Raw genomic sequence first — 21,460 nt, forward strand, 5'->3', positions numbered from 1 at the left:
CAATACAATTTTTTTGTGTCATTGTTCAGTCTATCTCGTAATTAGATGCAAAGTTTTATCAAAACGTAGTAGACAACTATGCTATTTTCATACGGTTAATGTGTGAATCTGTAGTATTATTGATCGAAGGTGAATCTTCTCTAATTTTTTTAAATATGTTTTTAAAGGGTTGTTTTTGAATCATTACTGAAAGCTTAGAATAATTCTAATGCAAAAAGAGTATATTTGTAACATGATAAGTATAATATAATATCCATATTCTGGGTTCAGTTAATCAACAAATTTATTAATAGTATTTTGTTTTTTTTGGTGACGCTATGACGCACGAATTTATTTAATATTTATTCGGTAACCATTATGATGTTTGGTTTTGGAGAATAGCATGCTAATGTCCAAATTAAGTTTGTTTATAACGTACTAGCGGACCGCCCCGACTTCGCTTGGGAAGTAGCGTACGCGATGTAAAGAATTTTAGGGAATTTTGTTACACATTGGGTTACATTACTGGAGTTTCAGTAAGGAGCCCTAAATTTTTTTTAATATAATAAATATAGCCTATGTCACCAGGGGACAGCGTAGCTTTCTAACGGTGAAATATTTTTTTAAATCGGTTCAGTAGTTTCGGAGCCTATTCAATACAAACAAACAAACAAATCTTTTCTCTTTATAATATTAGTATAGAAGTATAGATATAGCGCGATTTGAAAATTTTAAATTATTAGAAGCAGCTGAGTTTGTACGAGTCCAGAATAGGGCTGATGGACATTCACGTGTGTTTTTAAGAGCTGTGGGAGTGGTGGTGGATGATCGTCTGAGGCGGCTCAGTGCCGGTTCGCTCAGCGCCCCGGCTGGCCGATACCACAGCGTATCAATCGTTTACCACACATTTGCGAAACGATATTGTGCAATAAGCATGGAAATGTTGCTAGCTACCGTGTTGCTACTAGTGCTGCACTGTATTACCGCAGACATTCGTAAGTACTAACTAAGTATAAATAGAAATTTTATCTGTGATTTTTTTAATTAATATTCTGTGTTTTGTTATATTTATGGTAATGTTGACATTAAATTTCAAATCTCGATTTTTTTTGGTATCGATTTAAAAAAGTCGATCAATCAAAATGTTATTTCAAAATTAGTACAAGAGTACTAGAATAAAATTTCATTTTTAGCTTTTATTTTTATGTATTTGTACAGTAAAATCCACCGAGGTCAACAAACGCGAAAACGGTTTGAATCTCGAATCAGCACGTTGAGAAATATTTGAATTTTAGTTTCATCATATTTGCAGAGAATCGGTTTCACAACTACTACGATTGACTATATGAATGTTATGTTCAATCTAATTTGATAGTTTGTAATAAGAAGCTCGTATACGTGTTAGACTATATCGCTTTATAGTTAAAAGATCAGATGATGTTCATAGTGAATATAACGTTCATAAATCGGCGCGAAACAGCCATGTGTTTATGTTTTTTTCTAAAAATTCAGTAAATAACATCCAAATTTAGTATCTTTTAGCATTTATCATATTATTTTCATGATTTAGGACGCTATACCGAATACGACGTATACGCTTAATACCATAGAACACTTTGTCATGAAAACTGTCGAGTATTTGTTTTTTTTTTTTGCAAAACCTTGTACCTACAGATACCAACATTGCAAAGAAGCTAAATTTATCCATACGATTTTGTATTACGCTTATTCGACGGTACTTTAACAGCACTAATTTTGAAATTAAATATTATGTTTTTTTTCAATGGCCGCCATTTGTAATTTTAAACGAAATATAAAATTCAAAATTGCCTCCAATATATTAACGTTTTCTCTTCCGTTTTTCAACAGATTTTCTCGTTTTATTGTATTTTAGATATTGACGAGCTTTACCGAGTAGACGAGAGTTATCAATATATAAATCTGGAAACATCTTTTTTCCCAAACTCTAAAAAGCAAAGTGAAAAAACCAAAAAAAAAGAAAATATATCTTACATATTATACTTAATTTTAAGTCTTGAAGTGGCAGTGATTATGGTCAAGTTTCGATCATTCCGTGAACACTAGTTTATACATAAATAGCAAGTTTATTTACAAGATTACGAGGACATAAAACAAAAAATTAGTAAACACGAAAAGCCGCGGAAAATCTATAAAATCTTGAAAAGAAATCAAGTACGTATCTACAACTGTGTCAAGGCTTCTAACGAAAACATTGAAACATTTAATAATTTCCTTTCCATTAATTTGATTTGTCTGTTAGTTCAATGTCCGTAATATTGTGCTAATATTATAGCACAACCGGTGACTGCGGACTAAGCTAGTATAATTTGATCCCAAAACATAGACAACTAATATAAATGTGAATTTGTAGATTTTACCTTGGCTGTTCCTATGCATATTAAATGACAGGATATTACGATGCTTACTAACGCAGTTTTCATTATTGTTAGCATACTGTCCTAACCATTTGCCGTTTCTGCAATTCTGAAATTTGCATTTCTGAAATTGCCATTACTTCAGAAATGTATCCGATACGAAAATGGATTTTTAGTAAGTTACGTACTGCCCTGAAGGTACACAAATATTTTGTCTAGCAAAGAATTTTTCGCTTTACAAAAATCATGTTTTTTTTTTATTGCTTAGATGGGTAGACGAGTTCACAGCCCACCTGATGTTAAGTGGTTACTGGAGCACATGGAAATCTACAACGTAAATGCGCCATCCACTTTGAGATATAGGTTCTAAGGTCTCAGTATAGTTACAACGGCTACCCCACCCTTCAAACCGAAACGCATTACTGCTTCACGGCAGAAATAGACAGGGCGGTGGTACCTACCCGCGCGGACTCACAAGAGGTCCTACCACCAGTAAAAAAAGTTAAAGTAAAATGCTTCACTATGAATGGCTCTAAGCTGAGTATTTCTTTTGTTTTATTTTTAACACTAATGTAATCATTCGAAATGAGAATGACGCCATTTAGACTCCAAATGTGAATTTTTTAGAAGAACATCAAGTCCAAATTGCAAATCAATATCAGACTCATGTCAGGGTCAGTAACGACTAGGTCAGAGGCTCTCAATATATTTTTCTTAAACTATTTGCCACGAGAACGTTGCAAGCGGTATTGCGTGAAGAATCACTTGTACGCCATATGAGTCGTCTATTATCAAAGGTGGCAATCTGTGCATTTGGACAAAAAAAAAAAATTGATATGTCAATACAGATTGATTTGAATATAATCGTCTCCTTCAAAGAATACGGTTCAAAACCTGCATTAAATAAAGGTTAATACTTAACCTATTATTTATCTAAGATGTCGTTCAGAAGAGTTTTGTGACTGCCAACGGAATACAAAGTCAATAACTCGTTTTTCTGATTTACCAATAATTGTCCAAAAGTCACATTGCCGGCTTTGATAATAGTCGACTCATATACCTGTTTATTTTAACTGTTGTTTTTTTCTGTTTGGATACTTATCACTGCTAGAACTACATATTTATATTTTATCGTATTATTTACTATTGCCCCAAATGACGTCATTCGTAATGACGTGGTGGTACGCCAGAAGAAGTGGCGGTACTAATACACATTTAAATCTTAAACTGAACACAATAAGATATCAACGATATTTTTCAAACTTTATTCATCCAATACAATAACACAAATATTATTTTTATTTGTCGTAAGAACACACAGCACACTGATAGTGAGATACAATTAAATTCTATTTAAAAATACACCTTGTTCTATATCTAGAGTATTTGCTAGCAGCCAAGATTTTTTTTAGCTTTAAATTAAAAATGTAATCTGTTTGTATATTCCTAAGGCGTTTGGTAATTTTCTTTCCGTAGTTAGTGCGAACTTTAATAAAGACGTTTTTATGTGTCTTTCTTGAATCATGTTTTATTATTTTTTAGTTGCAAATTAGAACGTATTTAATTTGTTTTAATGTTTTATTTAACAATGGTAACTATATCATTATTTCAGCGCCATACATAAAGGTGTGCCAGCGAAATGATCCGAACGTTGACAAGTGCATTATGAATTCGGTCGAGGAGCTACGTCCAAAGATGATAGACGTAAGTTTCAGATGTATTTGTTATTTAATTTTTATAATTGCTTAGTTGGGTTGACATCTACAACGTAAATGCCGCCACCTTGAGATATGAGTTCAGTGTCTACAGTACAACGGCTGCCGTATCCTTCAAACCGAAACGCATTATTGTTTCACGGCAGAAATAGGCAGGGTGGTGGTACCTACCCGTGCGGATTCACGCCTTGTGACTATTAATTCGAAATTTTATATTTTGCATAAGGCTCCTTAAATTGAATGCAATATAATACAATATTGACCAAAATGACGAGTCAAATTTACTGTCTTGAAGTAATGCGGAGGGAAACTGCCTTCGTGGGCTCACCAATAATTATTAGATCAAAATAAGAAGTATTTATTTTTATGTAATCTTTAATAAACTAATATTTTCACAATATCCAGCTCACCTAACCTAATTCACTGAGTTTCACGTCGGATCTTCTCAGTGAATCGCGATTCCTATCTGGTGGTAGATACAACAAAGCATTGCTCTTGCTAGGGCAAATTTTTCGGGTTGAGTCTCGTGTGCTAACTCACCAGTCATGCTAAAGAACAGCACCTCGATGCTAGCGATAGGATAGTGATCGATAGATAGGTAGGCAAAATTACACTTTTAGCTTCGGGAGCACTTCCAATACAACACCCTTTTATAAAATTTTTATGTATATTCTCTAAAAATACTTAGAAGTCAAAAGAAAAATTGTTTTAAAAATGGGACCTTAAAATTCAGGCGATTTTTTGAAAACCTCGTTAGGTGGTAGTATTACTCGTAGAAACGTCACTGTTTGCTGTTGCCTGAGTCAAGTTTATGGAATCTCCTCCGTTGTTTGTTTTGCCGTTTACCGCAAGACCTGATGCTGCGGCGTCTGCAGTGGCCTCGTTCGAACCATTCGGAGATTTTGGTGTTTCAGGTGCTGGAGAAGAGCCAGAGTCAGGGTTTGAATTCGTAGGAGAACCAGACGCGTCCGGAGTAGATTGGGCTACTGGAGGATTCTCCGGCGTATCTGCAGGACTGACTATTGAAGCTGATTCATTAGGTTTTTCACTGGATGAAATAGTGGAATCTTTTGGTGCGCCGGGGTTTTCTGAAGCTGCCTGTTTCGATGCATCAGGCTGTTTTGATGCATCAGCTTGGTTTGACGGTTCAGCCTGTTTCGAGATATCACCCTCTTTTGACGCATCTGCCTTTTCTAATCCATCAATTTGTTTTGATGAATCAACCTGTTTTGACGGATCGGCCTGTTCAGAGACAGCACCGTCTTTTGACGTATCAGCCTTTTCTAATCCATCAGTTTGCTTTGATGCATCAGCTTTGTTTGATGGTTCAGCCTGTTTCGAGATATCACCCCCTTTTGACGCATCGGCCTTTTCTAATCCATCAGGTTGTGTTGATGCATCGGCCTGTTTAGACGGATCAGCCTGTTTGGAGACATCACCCTCTTTTGATGCATCTGCCTTTTCTAATCCATCAGGTTGTGTTGATGTATCGGCCTGTTTTGATGCATCAGTCTGTTTTGACGAATCAGCCTGTTTGGAGACATCACCCTCCTTTGATGCATCAGCCTTTTCTAATCTATCAGGTTGTGTTGACGCATCGGCCTGTTTTGATGCATCAGTCTGTTTTGGCGAATCAGCCTGTTTGGAGACATCACCCTCCTTTGACGCATCAGCCTTTTCTAATCCATCAGGTTGTTTTGATGCATCGCCCTGTTTTGACGCATCCGTTTGCTTTGATACATCGTTTTTTCCTCCGTTGGCATTGAGATCGGTCACGTCGCTCGCGGTTGGAGATATCAATGGATCAGAATTAGTATGCTGTGAAGGATTTACAGCATCTTGGCCTTTTGCAGCTGTGTCTGGTTCATTATTGATACTAGTATCTGTTTTTACCGAAGAAACGATAGGGTCATTAGCTTTTGCCTCGTCCATAAATAATGCAACATCAACAACAGAATTGGAATTAGGAGATTTCGAAACGGATTGATCGTTTATCTTCGGTCCGTTTATACCGTTTTCTATAACAGACTTAGAATCTGTTGATATTTTCCCATCAGGATTAGCTTTAGAATTCTGTTCGCTGGTCAAATTCATGATGATATTGATTGTCCGACGTAGTTTGGGCCGTATTGGGCACATAGTTCTCTTCCCTGACAAGTCGATCATGATTTTTTTTTTGGAAGGTAAAGACAGCATCACTGCTCCGGGCACCTTGTCATTGGTTTTGGACAACGGTATCAAATTATCGAATTCGTGTTCAAATATTGATTGCATTGGAATTTTTAGTCGTATTACCGTGTTCTGTTTTTGTATTGTTCTCGATTCATGGATATGAATCTGAAAAATTTATTATAAAGTATATATTATATTATACAGTAATACGTCGAGGAATGAAAGGTTCTTTGGTTTAAGGTTTAATTTAAGCTTAATATGCGACATTTATTTTCATAATTACAGGTCCGTTTTATTTAGTATTAGCATCAACAGTTCGGTTTTTTTTAATTGAACTTCAATTAAGTTTACCCCATTCTGATAGCTGAAGAAGTGTTTCTGTTACGGTATTTTTTCCAAATTAAATGGCTCTTCTGTAATGTTGCAAAAATGTCGCTTTAACCAAATATCCTTTCATCGGACGATAAATATTATGAATTGCTGTTCGTTAGTCTCACTAAAACACGAGAACGACTGGACCGATTTGGCTAATTTTGGTCTTGAATTATTTGTGGAAGTCCAGGGAAGGTTTAAAAGGTAGATAAATATGAAAATGATCGGAATTAAATAAAAATAACAATTCTGTTTTTCCTTTGATGAGTCCCCCGTCGGACGGATTCCTTTTGTTTGTTTTAAGTTTATTTTATACAAAAGTTTAGGTCTTTTATTTATCGATTGAGGCACTACGAAGTCTGCCGGGTCAGCTAGTATAGTAATAAAAACCAAGGATTTATTTAGAAAAAGCAAGTCGTTGTAAGTTTAAACATACCTGAATTAAGAACAAGAGAAACAGTTGCACTAATCGACCAGACCACCCCATTTTTAAAACACAATAACTAAAAAAATCACGCTACAGCTTTTATATATCAAGTGTAGTCGATGATACAATGGCTTACTTGTTCGTCATTATATAGACCTTAGTCATTACCTATAGTATTATTAGCCCACAGAGGCACGTAGGAATCATTTTGAGTCAATGATAAGAAAGTTAGCCACGGAAATAAAGGACAACGTAAATGTAATAAACACTTATAATAATTTTCCGTTTGGTTTACTTGACGATAAAGATTCAGAGAATAAGGGCCCGAACATACAATTAGCACACATCAAATATTACGAGAACAATTGCCATTGATCTTTTGACGACTTCGATCTTTTAATGGCCAAGATTTTGATCTTATAGTGGAATAGTCCAGAAAATGCGTTTGTAAATTAGTCGTGATGATATTTTTATTGTATTAATAATAAATAATGATTCATAACATTATCGTTTCCTTGTCTCGGTTTACTGTATTAAATTTATTTTTAATAGATGTATTCGTTTTACAACGACACAATTACTTGTCCTCTCTGTTGTTTTGTTACATAATAAAAGAGCATCATTTTTAAATTTACTCGTGGTAGGACCTCTTGAGAGTCCGCGCGGGTAGGTACCACCACCCTGCTTATTTCTGCCGTGAAGCAGTAATGCGTTTCGGTTTGAAGGGTGAGGCAGCCGTTGTAACTATACTTGAGACCTTCGAACTTATATCTCAAGGTGGGTGGCGCATTTACGTTGTAGATGTCTATGGGCTCCAGTAACCACTTAACACCAGGTGGGCTGTGAGCTCGTCCACCCATCTAAGCAATAAAAAAAAAGAAAAAAAAAGATCAGAAGTCATTAAGTCAGGAACCTTTTAAATTCCATAAGCAGTAGGTTTTAATTCTAAAGAAAAAATATAAATGGAACTTGAAATATTGCTTTAAAACGTTTTGGTCGATTGCGAAAGAGATAGCGAGATTTTCCTACGCATCAACTTATAATTAGTTTTCAAAACATTAATCGGTACGTGCCTACTATTAATATTGATATTATTTACACAACAATCCTAATTCAAACAGTGTTTGCTGTTTATTTAATTAATAAAAAACGACAATAGATTATTTAGAAGGGATCATTTGAACTAAAAATATTATATCGATATACCCTACGAATTGAGAATTGAATTAGATGCTTAGTTAAACAACATTTAAGTATCCGATGTCGCAAGAAGCGAAGGGACATACTCGTGTGAACTATTCGCCAAAGAGTTGTGCAAAATACAAGCAAGCACTTGGCACATATCCTTGAGCTATTAATTAAGGAGTAACGCGAAATTACACTTAAATATGAAGAAATTTTACATTTAGAATGCACCTAGTAGTGTTGAATGCACTTCTATTGAATCTTTCTAGTGAGCAGTAGTCGAAATTCGAATAATTATATTTAAATGAAATTATAAATTTGAAAATTATTATGGTTCTATTGTCAAGTGATCAAGAATAAATCACACTACACTATAGATCTCATGATAGTTACAACGGCTGCCCCACCCTTCAAACCGAAACGCATAACTGCTTCACGGCAGAAATAGGCAGGGCGGTGGTAGTACCTACCTACCCGTGCGGACTCACTAGAGGTCCTAGTCGAGTCGAGGTTTTTTCAAAATGCGCTATAAGTTTGATTTATTTTTCCAATTAACTATAGTTATACTAGCAGACGCGACAGACTTTGCCTGTCCTAAATCCGAAAATTTCCTTGAAATCAATTTTGTTTACATAATAATAACTTATTAAAAAGCATTTTTAGTGGACTAAATTGTAAATCTAAGCCCTCCTCGAATTCACATGAACACACGCAAAGAATTTATCAAAATCGGTCCAGCTGTTTAGAAGTTCTCTAACATACATACGGTCAGAAGAATAATATATACTAGAGGTCCCGCAGTAGTCGAAATTCGACTATAATTAATTGGAATTGTAAGTTTGTACACTATTATGATTGTATTTTATACTTCTATAATCACAAATTTCGCCAAGACTACACTATAAAAAATATTAAGAAAGACAAACCATATTCTATTCTCAATTTGACAACAGATGTCAAGAACAAAACTTTGACAATAGTATGCATGCGTGTGTGCGTCAAATACATGGTATGTAGTGTGTGTGATGTTTTCTTTATTGATTTAATGTATCTTTTATGCATTATTTTTAAAAATTTTAAACTTTGTGCACTTCTTCTATATAATATTCTCTATAAGTGTGGAAAATTTCATAATCCTCCGTCCGCGCAATTTTCTTAAAAAGGGATACAAAGTTTTTGCTTCACGTAGTAATATATAGATTAAGATTTGAATGTGCGAGTTTCTCGATAAAGCTGTTTTAGTTCGTATGAGTTCTTCGAATGTATTTAGATTTGCACGTTCTGTCATTTTTGTTCGAATGACATGAAATTTCGTGTCAATTGCGACTTTGAGTGCAACGACCTTGAGAGAGAAGAGTAGGTATTTATTTTGCGATGGATTTAAAGCGTGTCATTGTCAAATGTAAATTTTAGTCAGTTTTATTTTTAACTAGTGGAACCGGCGAATTTTGTTCCGCCATACGGTTTGTTTCAAACACATCAACCGATCAACTTCAAAATTCTACTATAATTAACCATAGATTAAATTACGTTTAGCTGTCAGTTGCGTTTTGTTATTCCATATCAGTTGCGTTTTGTTATACCACGTTTTATGTCGCGTCCCACGGGAACGTGATAAAAAGTATCCTATGTCCTTCGTCCTTTTAAGCTACCTCCTCACCAATTTTCAGCCAAATCAGTTCAGCCGTTCTTGATTTATAAATAGTGTAACTAACACGACTTTCTTTTATATATTATATATAGATGAATTAAACGATAAAATTGATTGCACTTTTTTATCCACCAAGGTACCGTGATGATAAATAAACATCGCGGTTTTCGTCATAAATTATTGTGTTTTCATTCAAAATTTATTTAAACAATTTTCATAATCAAACAATCCAGCGTTCGAACAAAAATAAGAAAATAATAAAACATATTTTATTTATTTATTGTATAGTCGGGTGGACGAGCTCACAGCTCACCTGGTGTTAAGTGGCTACTGGAGCCATACAGGTAGACATCTACAACGTAAATGCCGCCACCCACCTTGAGTTATGAGTTCTAAGGTCTCAGTATAGTTACGGCGCCTACCCCACCCTTCAAACCGAAACGCATAACTGCTTCACGGCAAAAATAGGCAGGGTGGTGGTACCTACCCGTTTGGACTCACTAGAGGTCCTACCACGAGATAAATTTTAATTCATAACTTTTTCAGGGAATTCCGGAGTTGGACGTTCCAGGCATCGAACCTTTGAGTCTCGGACAAATTGCGTTGGCTAGAGGTCCGCAGGGAGCCAAGCTCACCGCTGTCGTCAACGACGTGAAAGTAAATGGACCCAGTAACTTCGTTATTGAGGAATTGAAGTAAGTATTTTCTTACCAAGCCAACTACACCCCGTAAGCGGTAGGCAGCGGCTTGGCTCTGCCCCTGGCATTGCTGAAGTCCATGGGCGACGGTAACCACTCACCATCAGGTGGGCGGTATGCTCGTCTGTCTACAAGGGCAATAAAAAAAAAGCACGAAACGCATTAAATTTAATATACTAAAATGAAAATAATCAATCTCTTTTTCTTTTTAACTAAGTAGAAAACAATACGAGCCGTCTGGAAGAGATCGCGTTTAATAGTATGACCGTCTATTGTACCTACAAAATTATACTTGGCTCTTCACCTTTTTCAATATTAAATGTGTTATGGTGTGCAATACTCTTTGTATCTCTCTCTCTTTCTCGCTCCCTCTCTCTATCAGTCTTCGTCCTTCTCTCTCTCTTTCTTTCTTCCTTTTTCTCCTGTATATCTAATTACCCTTGCTAGATGAGGTTGCAGTCTCAATTGTATTGCGTAACAATCACCCCAGCCTTCATACCGGAAGACATGACTACTCGGGTAGCTATTAGCAAATACCACCCCTCCTGGCTGAGCCCGTGCTCGCCCACACATATCCTGGTCAAACTTGAAAGGCCTCCGGGTCACCAGTAATCCTTCAATCGTATAAGAGAAAAAGAAGACTTCTGCGCTGCAGAAATATACCTACTCGTGCGAACTCACAATGTGTCCTATCACAAGTGAAATTGTATAAAATTGTGAATAGTTCAAATCGAAAATTATAGTGAAGTGATAATTAAAGTCCACGGCAGAAGCCTTGTGTTGAATACATCTAGTTCGTCTCCGAGTCTATAAATTAGCTATTAAAACGGGAAACAATAAGAACGATATTAAGATAGATGTGACAATGGATTTGTTATCAGTAATAGACAATTGTGTTTTCCGTTAAGAATATGTCGAGTAATACAGTTGGAATGTGATATCCAATATATTACTATGTAAGCACTTGAGATGAATTCATCAGCTTCTTTTGTACCATCGCACCGCCCGCCAGCAGTGCAGAGTTCATCCACACTATTTAGAACCACTGTATTCATCAGTGCGCTTCCAAAGACTTTTTTGTCACGTACCATCCGATTTAGGAATGAACTTGTGCCGCCTGAGCGCTATGCATGTTTTTTTTATATATTGCTTAGATAGGTGGACAAGCTCACAGGCCACTTGGTGTTAAGTGGTTACTGGAGCCCATGAACATCTACAACGTAAATGCGCCACCCACTTTGAGATATAAGTTCTAAGGTCTCTGTATATATTAGTTACAACGGCTACCCCACCCTTCAAACCGAAACGTATCATTGCTTGACGGCAGAAATAGGCAGGGTGGTGGTACCTACCCGTGCGGGCTCACAAGAGGTCCTACCACCAGTAAAAAAAAATCTTTGTTCAAACGAAGTTTGTGGAGAGTATTCAGCGCTAGGAAACGATTTGGCTGTGCCCCGGACATTGCTGACGTCCACTAGTGACGGTAACCACTCACCACCACTTGTATGCTCGTCCATCGATTAGGGGAATAAACAATGAAAAATAACAACTCAATTTTCAGTTTGTGTGTATGTGTGTGAGTATTCGCCGTTGAGTACCCGTGGCCAGCTTGAAATTTGAGGAAAGTTTGAAGGAATTTGTAATCTAAACTTATTAATATTATAAAGCTGAAGAGTTTGTTTGTTTGAACGCACTAATCTCAGGAACTACTGTCCGATTTGAAAAATTCTTTCAGTGTCAGATAGCTCCTTTTTTGAGGAAGGCTATAGGCTATATAACATCAGGCTAAGACCAATACAAACGGAGCACCAATAAAGAATTTTTCAAAATCGGGTTCTTTTTTCTTTCTACGTAAATTAAGTCGCAGGTAAATTTTTGCGTTATGCCAAAGTAACTTCCCTCACGCGGACAAAGTCGCAGGCAAAAGCTAGTTATCTTATATTTCTAAGATGTGTAGGTATTTATAAATAACTAGCCTGTTAAACACTTAATACTAGGTGAGCCTAAACACGTCTCTACATCTAAATATTTTTAAGCCGTAGTCACATCGTATGATTTTTTTTTCTTTTTTTCCTATCTATGCTGATGGTCTTGAGAGATCATTTCAGCGTAACCTTAATAAGTAGACGAGCTCACGGGGCTCAAATCTGACATCATTGCTAACACTAATCCTAGCAAGAGTAATGCTTCGCAGGATCTTCCACCGGATCGGAAACGCGACCCACTGCGTGGGCTGTGTTTGTGGGTTCATTTAATCGCCGGGCCCTTCGTCAAGCAAGCGACGAGTTCGACAAGAATGATAACCGGACTCGTATGAAATGACTTTCAAAACCCATACATTAAATCGTACGTTTTATTGTGTTGAGTAATTCATGCACGTATCCATAGCAAATCCCTTGCCTCACAGAATGGAAAGCAGTCGACGTCGCCCCAAACACGTCATTTCGGATCCTTCCGATCCACTAACGGTGCTTTTAGGTGCCTCAAGCACCGGTCATCGTTCAAGGGCTCGACTAGTAAATTAACCCTCAGACACAGCCCACTGAGTTTCTCGCCGGATATTCTCAGTGGGTCGCGTTCCGATCCGGTGGTAGATTCTGCGAAGCACGGCTCGTACTAGGGTTCGTGCTAGCAACGTCGTCAGGTTTGAGCCCCTTCTAGTTAAGGTTACGCTGAAATAGCGTCTCAAGGCTCTCAGCTAGGTAGGGAAAAAAAACCCTTGCCTGGGATCAAGAATCACCCCGCGCTGGCTCGTTAATTAATAGCTAATGCATATCATCTGTGTACCTTATATAAGTTTTTGTTTGTATTTCAGGTCGGATTTAGATAACAATCGTTTTGATTTCAAATTGCTACTACCGAAGCTGGACTTCAACGGGAAATACAAGATGGATATTCAGGTCCTGTTACTGCGACTGCAGGGTCGGGGCAACATCACAGGAACGTTTAGTAAGTATCCATATATGATAAGTCGATCGTGAAAATTTGGACTCTATTTTTAAAATATTAAGCACCACTTTTCCTCGAAATGTACTCGTTAGTTATAATGCGTGTAATAGAACGTGTCGGTGTTAAGTTCAATTGGACGTTAGGTTGTTCAAGATTTTGGTAAATTAGCATCGCGGTATTAATAATGAACGCGGAGTTACAATACGGTCTAAGCGTACGTACTGCACATGAGAATGAAGCCAGGGCCTCTTTCGATTGACAACTGAACCGAACTACCATTAAACTTAGGTGGTTGACTATCTAAATGGCTTCCCTAAAAATTTTCCATATTTCAATTTGTTCTGATTCTGTTCGAGATGTTAAAACTATGCAGGGTTTAGAAGATCGTAATCCTGCTAAATTAAAATCAAAGGCCAAGCACTAAAAATAGTTAAAAATACTGAATAGTTTGGGCATATGATTACATTTTCGTTTTTATAGCTCGCATACTTTAGAGTCTAGAGTTCGAGGCGGTCAATGAACCATTTCATAGTAAACTCTGTTTACGATAATTCAGCTTACATTAATTATTATTTACTTTAGTAAGCGTGTAATTTTATTAAAATATTTGGAATTTGGAATAATTTTTTTAGTAAACTTCTAAGAATTTAGTAAAAAAGTCATAGAATTAAACCTAGTTTTGGTTTAAAGCGGTATCATTGGCTGTAATCTGTACACGATGACCAAAAAAAAATTATTGGTAGCCTAAGTCGGTATTCCGACTACGCGCGGACTATTAGGCGAGCTCACGGGCTCAACCTGAGAGAATTTGCTAACAAGAGCAGTGCTTCGCTGCATCTACCACCGGATCGGTATCGCGACCCACAGAAAAGATCCGGCGAGAAATTCAGTGGGTTGCATCTATAGTTAGATTGCATAGTGGGTTAGATTGCACGACGAACTTATTTATTATCCGATGATTTCGACGAGAACGGTAACCAATGCTTTGAGAGACAGTAATATTTACAAGAGACTAGCTGACCCGGCAGACTTGGTAGTGCCTCAATCGATAAATAAAAGACCTAAACTTTTGTATAAAATAAACTTAAAACAAACAAAACGAATCCGTCCGACACATCAAAGGAAAAACAAAATTGTTATTTTTATTTAATTCCGAGCATTTTCATATTTATCTATCTTTTAAACCTCCTCTGGACTTCCACAAATAATTCAAGACCCAAATTAGCCAAATCGGTCTAGCCGTTCTCGAGTGTTAGCGAGACTAACGAACAGCAATTCATTTTTATATATATAGATAGATAGATTATTTATCAACAAACAACGTAATATGTTGAAAAACGTAATGGAATTGCAATAACATATTTTTCGTGTCAAGATCAACAGGCTGTTACGAAGTTTTTTGTTACATCACTGCTTGTACATTGAACGAGTCAGATGCGTTCCAACGCAGCGCTGTGTTCGGAGAAAGGACACACTTTACTGTGTATTATATTATATAGTTGTTAGGATTAAGAAACATTATAGTTTTATATCAAGTCTAACAAGATTCTACTGAAGAGTATAGTCATAAACTTCATACATAAAAAAATTATAAGATAAAGTCGCCAGGTGCAAGGAATAACACTATAACTCGGTTTTAGCTAAATGTGAGTTACAATGTTATTCCTTGCTTGTCTCGAAGTTTCATAAAAGTAAAGAACTTATGGAATAGGTAATCCCTATTAAAATACCTGTTCCATATCTATGGTATAGGTATTGTTAGAATCTCATTTATTTTAATGATAATTGTAATTTTTTTTTATTACTTTGATGGGTGGACGAGCTCACAGCCCACCTGGTGTTAAGTGGTTACTGGAGCCCATAGACATCTACAACGTAAATGCGCCACCCACCTTGAGATATAAGTTTTAAGATCTTAGTATAGTCACAACGACTGCCCCGGCGGCACACCCTTCAAATCGAAACGCATTACTGCTTCACCGCAGAAATTGGCAGGGCGGTGGTACGTACCCGCGCGGAATCACAAGACGTCCTACCACGAGTGATTACGCAGATTATAATTTTGCGGGTTTGATTTTTATTACACGATATTGATATAATATTGATATAATATTGATATCGATATAATGTGGCAAGAAGAAATCGGACGGTTAAAATTAAATTTCTGTTTTACAGGAGATTACGCTTGCAACGTCACTATGAGAGGGCACAAAGAGAAGCGCGGAGACGAAGAATACCTTCGTTTTGATCCATTCAAAGTCAAACTTCGTGTCGGACAGTCCTCAATTTACCTTACGAACCTTTTTGACGGCGACCCGGTACTAGGTCCGGCCACAAACAGGGTGATCAACGAGAACTCTAATGTGTTCCTCGAAGAAATCCGCCCAGTCCTTGAAAGAAGCCTTGGGGAGCTCTTCACTGAAATGGCGAACAAAATAACGGCGAAATTCACTTACAAAGAACTATTTCCTTAACGGTGTATCATAATTATTTGTCTTAATTTTTAATGTTTTAGTTCTTAAAGGTGTTATTAGAATTTTGTGATTCGAATGTTTCCGCACGTGCATTTGACTAGATTCTACCTATACTACTATTCTACCAGTGGTATTGGTTAGTAAGCATTGAGTTACTTAAAAAAACATACACATAAAAAGAATAGGTTTAAAAAAAACAAACGTGTGGCACTCGGGAACTGCCGCGGTAAAGCTATCTTTTATCAACTTATGCAATTATAATTAGACAATGATAATTTAATATTAAAACAATAATAAAACAAGACCACGCTATATTAAACATTAATAAAAGCAAAACATTAACTGTCCCCTTCACACTCATAAGCTAGAGATGGGCAGACTTTTCATGATGCGCATACAGTATGACGTCACGCCACGCGCTTATTCACAAACACTACACAAGCGCAACGTGTGAATGTGTTGAACGCGAGCTACAAGGTAGGCGGAGTGAGGGGTGTTAGGTTTTTTTCGTTACGGAATTTCATGATTCGGTCGCCGCGCTCAAGGCCCGCGATAAAAGCTATGCAATAGCTTAAAAACCCACACACACACTTGCTAAATTTGAAATTTTTCAATAATTTTACGTATTTCGTTTAAATATTAATTTTGAAAACATATATTTATTTATAGTCTCTGTTTAACGAAATTTATTATTATTTGTTTTATATACCGCGCTTGCATAAATTTATTCGGATTATCTTTGCGTGGTTTAGTTGGGAATAGTCATATAATCAATTGTGACTTCTGTTATAATGTTAATTGTACTTTATCCTTTATAATTAAGTAAATTAAATGGCAACTCAAATAAGAATCGAAACATCAATGTTATAAATGTATTTCTGAAGATAAGCACCGTGTAAATAAACCTTGCTATGTTTTATCTCCTTCGATGTCTTTTTGACGGAAATATGAGTGGTTTAGTTAAATGAATTGTTTTAAATTTCGTCAGGATTAAAACTGTAACAAAGGTGGTTTATTAACCTCTTTATGTCTGTGAAAATGCCCAAGTGTGGGAAATGAAGAAGCTTCAGTAAATTGAATCGAAATCTGTTGAAGCCTCAGTAAATTGCCAACAATTTTATTCCGATACAATTTATTACATATCCCATAAGTATTAATTCAAATTAATTAATTTCATTCCATTTCACTTCATTGTTTCATAGCAGACATGGCTTTGTCCTTTATAATTAAAGATTTGAATTTATAGGATCTAATTAAACAAAAAAATAAATCTGTTCCGATTTTATTAAGCAAAGTAAAGTTAAGAATTACACCCTGTATATGAAAAAATGTCCGGCGAAAGTGACCTATTAGCATGGCGCCACTGTAGCAAGAGGTGAATTCTACTTGGCACATTTTACTACATTTACAACTGCTACATTACATTCCATATCCCACCACTTGCTATGCTAGCGCAATTTTGTTGGGTTTTAGAGAAGTTGTTTTCTGCTTACAGCTATCTGGATGGATTTTGATTTGTTTTTCTTAATTAAAACACCTTTACTTACGCCCTTTATTGATATTGTATGTGTTCTGAAGTTAGCTGTCAATTTTAAGTAGTAGTTCTTTTTTTCCAACTGGAAAGGCAAAGGTGTTATACCATACAACCTAATCTTGTGTATATATTTTTTTATGAAAATGATATTATAGAGCGAAATGCAGTTAATTAATTTCAAATATTAATCAATTTGAAATATTAATCAATTGGCATGAAATGAAATATAATCTTAGTAAAATGGCGATTATTCACTAAAATAATCACAAATACTAAACAGTTAATAAACCATCGTTAGTTAGTACACATTTAAACTTCAAATACCACCAAATAGACAAAATAAAAGAATTCACACAACTTCGCTCCTCGCCTTCCCGCCAAAAAGTCCTTTTATTGTACATTCCAAACTGTCAAGGAAAAAGACTTAAATACAAAGGCCACAAATAAGAGAATTAAGTAGAACGAAACTGACGTATTGGAGTGTAACTATTCCCCCATTTTCATTGATAAGTCCTTAAGAGATCGATCAGTAGTATTGTTAATTTGTCATATTAATTTGTAACCGCAGAATGACAAACATATTATTGTTTATCCTGAATTCAGTATGAATCCTTGTACTCTGTAGTATTAAACCTAAGATTAAATACTCTTTAAATCATATAATCGAAACAAAATTATTTAACTTTTCGTAAATTAATCATTTTGTATCATATTATGTATAACATGGAATGACCAGTAGCGTAATTTATTGTAAGCTTGTAAATATTGGTAAATAAATAAATTCGGTGATAAATATATACTTGTGATAGTTTTGATTTCATTGTTTAACATCATTGAGACTGACCTCAAGCCTCCAAGTAGATGAGGGCATAAACGTTGTGATGTCCATAGGTTCCTTATTTGGACGGGATGCGAACATCACAGCTTATTTGGACGGGATGCGAACAAGCGAATTCAGAGTGAGAAAAAGGATTTTAAAAATGTTATTGCTGTCTCATCCTTTAAATCTTCCCGACTGGAGCATGAAAGAGACAACTGTATTTTAAACTGAAAATAACCAAATAGAAGGCGTAAAATCGAAATTGACTTTCCACACTGCCTTGCTTCTTTTTCTAAACTCTTAATCGACTGAATCGTGTCCTGCGGGTTAATTTGCTCGCCGAGCCCTACGTCACAAGCGACGGGTTCGACGAGAACGGTGACCGGTTCTGGTGGTACCTAAAAACACCGACAGTGGATCTGGAGGATCCCAAATAACGTGCTTTGGCTGACGTCGACTGTTTACCATTCGGTCCGCAGGATCGGGTATGCCTCGAAAACCGTAAAGGCAGGCTTCAATACAAAAACGGTTTTAATCATGTTTATGATTAGGCAAAAGCGAGGGAAATATTGCACTTGTAAACATACGACATTAGGTTAGTAGGAATGCGCCACCCGATATGACACGCCTTTACTAAGTGTTAGTTTAATAGTAAGACGGTTACCCCGACCTTCAAACCAAAATACGTTACTGCTTCAAGGCAGTAATAAGCAGGGCGGTGGTACCTACCCGTACGTACGGCCTTGCAAGACGCGGTATTTATGTTTAACATAAGTTTCTTTTATTATTTTTTATTTATAACTTCTTATACTAGAAAGTATAAAGGCGGACTTAATGCCACAGGCAATCTCTAACAGTCTACCTTAAGGGAGTGTAGAGATGAAGCTTGGTAGGTGTAATGTTAAGGTGATATTACTTAAACATATGTGTATATATAACATACATAATATTTATAGATACAAATACTCGTACTTAAATAAATACATATATATAAATATATAGATATACATAAATATATACATATAAAAACACTTATAAACAAATATTATCATTTAGATGACTCTGCTAACTCTCTGAGAAACAGTTCTCGAACCTTCGTCTTAAACGCTTCACGTGTAGTGGCCGACCTTATTTTGAGTGGGAGCGCATTCCATAGAAGAATAGACTGAATAGTGAATGAAGAATGTAAAATGTGATGAATGTGAAGTTTCCGAGTTTATATGACGTCATCACTCCAACTATTGAACGGTTTATATTCTCTTCACTTATTAAACAGCTTCTAACCCTACATATCCCATAGGCACAGCCCACTGAGTGTCTCAACAGATCTTCTCAGTGGGTCGCGTTTCCGATCCGATGCGCGATATTTGTTTGTAAAGTAAATTCGTTACTAATTAATGAAGTAAATTCGTTACTAATTAATGAAGTAAAGTCGTTACTAATTAATGAAGTAAAGTCGTTACTAATTAATAAATGTTACTAACTAATTAATTGTATTTATCTTTTTCAATGTAAATATTTAGGAAGAAGTTTGCCACATTGCTTAGGTGTCTTCGAATCCCATTTTTATTTATTCGTTCGTTTCTTTGAGCATCACGCAAAAAATAGACAAAGAACTGATTTGGATTAGGATCTTCGCGTTTAAGACTAGAATGAAATATTAACTAACTTTTACTAGCGATCTGGTTTTTTGAACCCTTCCAATAGATTTTTGGAAATTGACTGCAATGTAATTGATCGTAATGTTATCATCACAGCATAAGGACATCACATGGTTAATGCTACTGCCGAATTTGATACTTGGAATCGACATCCTAACTTTTTTATTAGCTTTAGCGATTAGGATTTTTGGAACGAAGTTCCTTACGGCAGGCTTGGAGGGGATAGGGATTTTGCTGCGCGACCGAACTGAAAAAATGTGATAGTAAAACCGTAAGAAAAAATCCGTGGAAAAAAGTGCGTGGAATAAAACCGTTAAATGAGACGTGCGCAGGCGCGACAGTCGCATACACAAGCGAGTAGTGTATAACACCTTTCTCTTTCTCCTTCTTTCTTTTCGTTCTCTAATCCCTTCTCTCTCTATTTAGTAATTATTTCTATTTCTATGTAATTTTATGTTGTCAACCAAAAATAAAGAGATATATTTTGTTATTTTAATTGATAATTTGAATTACTATTTTTTTTATTTTACGTAATTTATTATTTCCTCAAATACTGAATTTCCTAAATACTTTCCCGTACTTAAATAAAAACTAATCAGCAAAATTTAAGAGAAAAACCAAGAAAACCTACATAAAATTGAGCACCATTTCTTTTTTTGCAAATTGTGTCGATTCTACATTAGCTGAAGGAACTTCGTTCCTACCTGGTGTCCCACGACACCACATTATTATTTTATATAATCGTATTAATAGGCTTCCAAAGTCTATGAGTATCAACTTATAGTAATTTCGTTGGAGGAATGCCCTAACTTTTTGATTGCTTAGGTAGGTGGACGACCCTACTGGTCATCATCTGTTAAGTGGTTACTGGAGTCCATAGACATTTACAACGTAAAGCCGCCACCCATCTTGAGAAATGAGTTGTCAGTCTCAGTTTTATAGTACAACGGCTGCCCTACCCTTCAAGCCGTAACGCATTACTGCATCACGACAGAAATAGGACGGGTAGTGGGTCGTTTTCACTTTTGCGGCCAAAAAAGTAACGATTTCCTGAATTTAAACTTTCGTGTTCAGAATAAAAAATGCATCATCACAATCAAGTCCATCACTCATTTATTGATAATATTATATAATATTCGTTTATATTTTTGTTTTACGCATTTGATAACGCCAACACGGATGACAATAATTTAAATAGGAACTTTTTTTTAATAGCTTAGAAATCGTACTTCTTTTGTTTTTAATAATGTTCAGGATAATGACAGTGAATAATAATGTTAATTTTAAATCCCCAGCGAAGCGGACGAGTACTGCTAGTAATTAATAAAACTCCTCTAACATAGACGCGTATGTAGAACTCCAATATTATAGTTTTGCAGTTATCTTTATTGCAACGAACAAATCAAAATCTAAAACTAATCCGTGTC

The 21,460-nt window shown here is 36.0% G+C and overlaps 2 protein-coding genes across 7 annotated transcripts; one reads left to right on the forward strand and one right to left on the reverse strand.

Moving 5' to 3' along the window:
- Nucleotides 1–718: 718 nt before the first annotated feature.
- On the forward strand, nt 719–18,349 carry LOC101744251 (protein takeout). Its single transcript, XM_004922954.5, has 5 exons — nt 719–974; nt 3,988–4,079; nt 10,444–10,592; nt 13,411–13,544; nt 15,720–18,349. The coding sequence occupies exons 1-5, from the start codon at nt 914–916 to the stop codon at nt 16,016–16,018; spliced, it is 735 nt and encodes a 244-aa protein (XP_004923011.1). The 5' UTR covers nt 719–913; the 3' UTR covers nt 16,019–18,349.
- LOC101744109 (thioredoxin domain-containing protein 2) lies at nt 3,627–15,965 on the reverse strand. 6 transcript variants are annotated; one of them, XM_062672708.1, is made up of 2 exons: nt 15,845–15,965; nt 3,627–6,427 (listed from the first exon to the last, which is right to left on the reverse strand). In XM_062672708.1, exon 2 carries the CDS (start codon nt 6,362–6,364, stop codon nt 4,844–4,846), a length of 1,521 nt encoding a protein of 506 aa, XP_062528692.1. In that variant the 5' UTR covers nt 6,365–6,427; nt 15,845–15,965; the 3' UTR covers nt 3,627–4,843. The 6 variants fall into 6 exon arrangements, with proteins under 6 accessions (XP_062528692.1, XP_062528693.1, XP_062528691.1 ...); XM_062672709.1 differs by having other exon boundaries at nt 15,836–15,964; XM_062672707.1 differs by having other exon boundaries at nt 15,782–15,953.
- Nucleotides 18,350–21,460: the final 3,111 nt, after the last annotated feature.

Source organism: Bombyx mori, chromosome 15, assembly GCF_030269925.1.
Source record: "Bombyx mori chromosome 15, ASM3026992v2".
In the NCBI taxonomy this organism is placed as follows: domain Eukaryota; kingdom Metazoa; phylum Arthropoda; class Insecta; order Lepidoptera; family Bombycidae; genus Bombyx; species Bombyx mori.

Bases quoted from the DNA above. Each gene is read 5' to 3' on its own strand.
- LOC101744251 (XM_004922954.5), top strand. From the start codon at position 914: ATGGAAATGTTGCTAGCTACCGTGTTGCTACTAGTGCTGCACTGTATT. The intron at 975-3,987 runs GTAAGTACTAAC...TCATTATTTCAG, and splicing joins CTGTATTACCGCAGACATTC to CGCCATACATAAAGGTGTGC. The intron at 10,593-13,410 runs GTAAGTATTTTC...TTTGTATTTCAG, and splicing joins TTCGTTATTGAGGAATTGAA to GTCGGATTTAGATAACAATC.
- LOC101744109 (XM_004922953.4), bottom strand. From the start codon at position 7,121: ATGGGGTGGTCTGGTCGATTAGTGCAACTGTTTCTCTTGTTCTTAATT. The intron at 6,428-7,070 runs GTATGTTTAAAC...TAAATTTTTCAG, and splicing joins TTCTCTTGTTCTTAATTCAG to ATTCATATCCATGAATCGAG.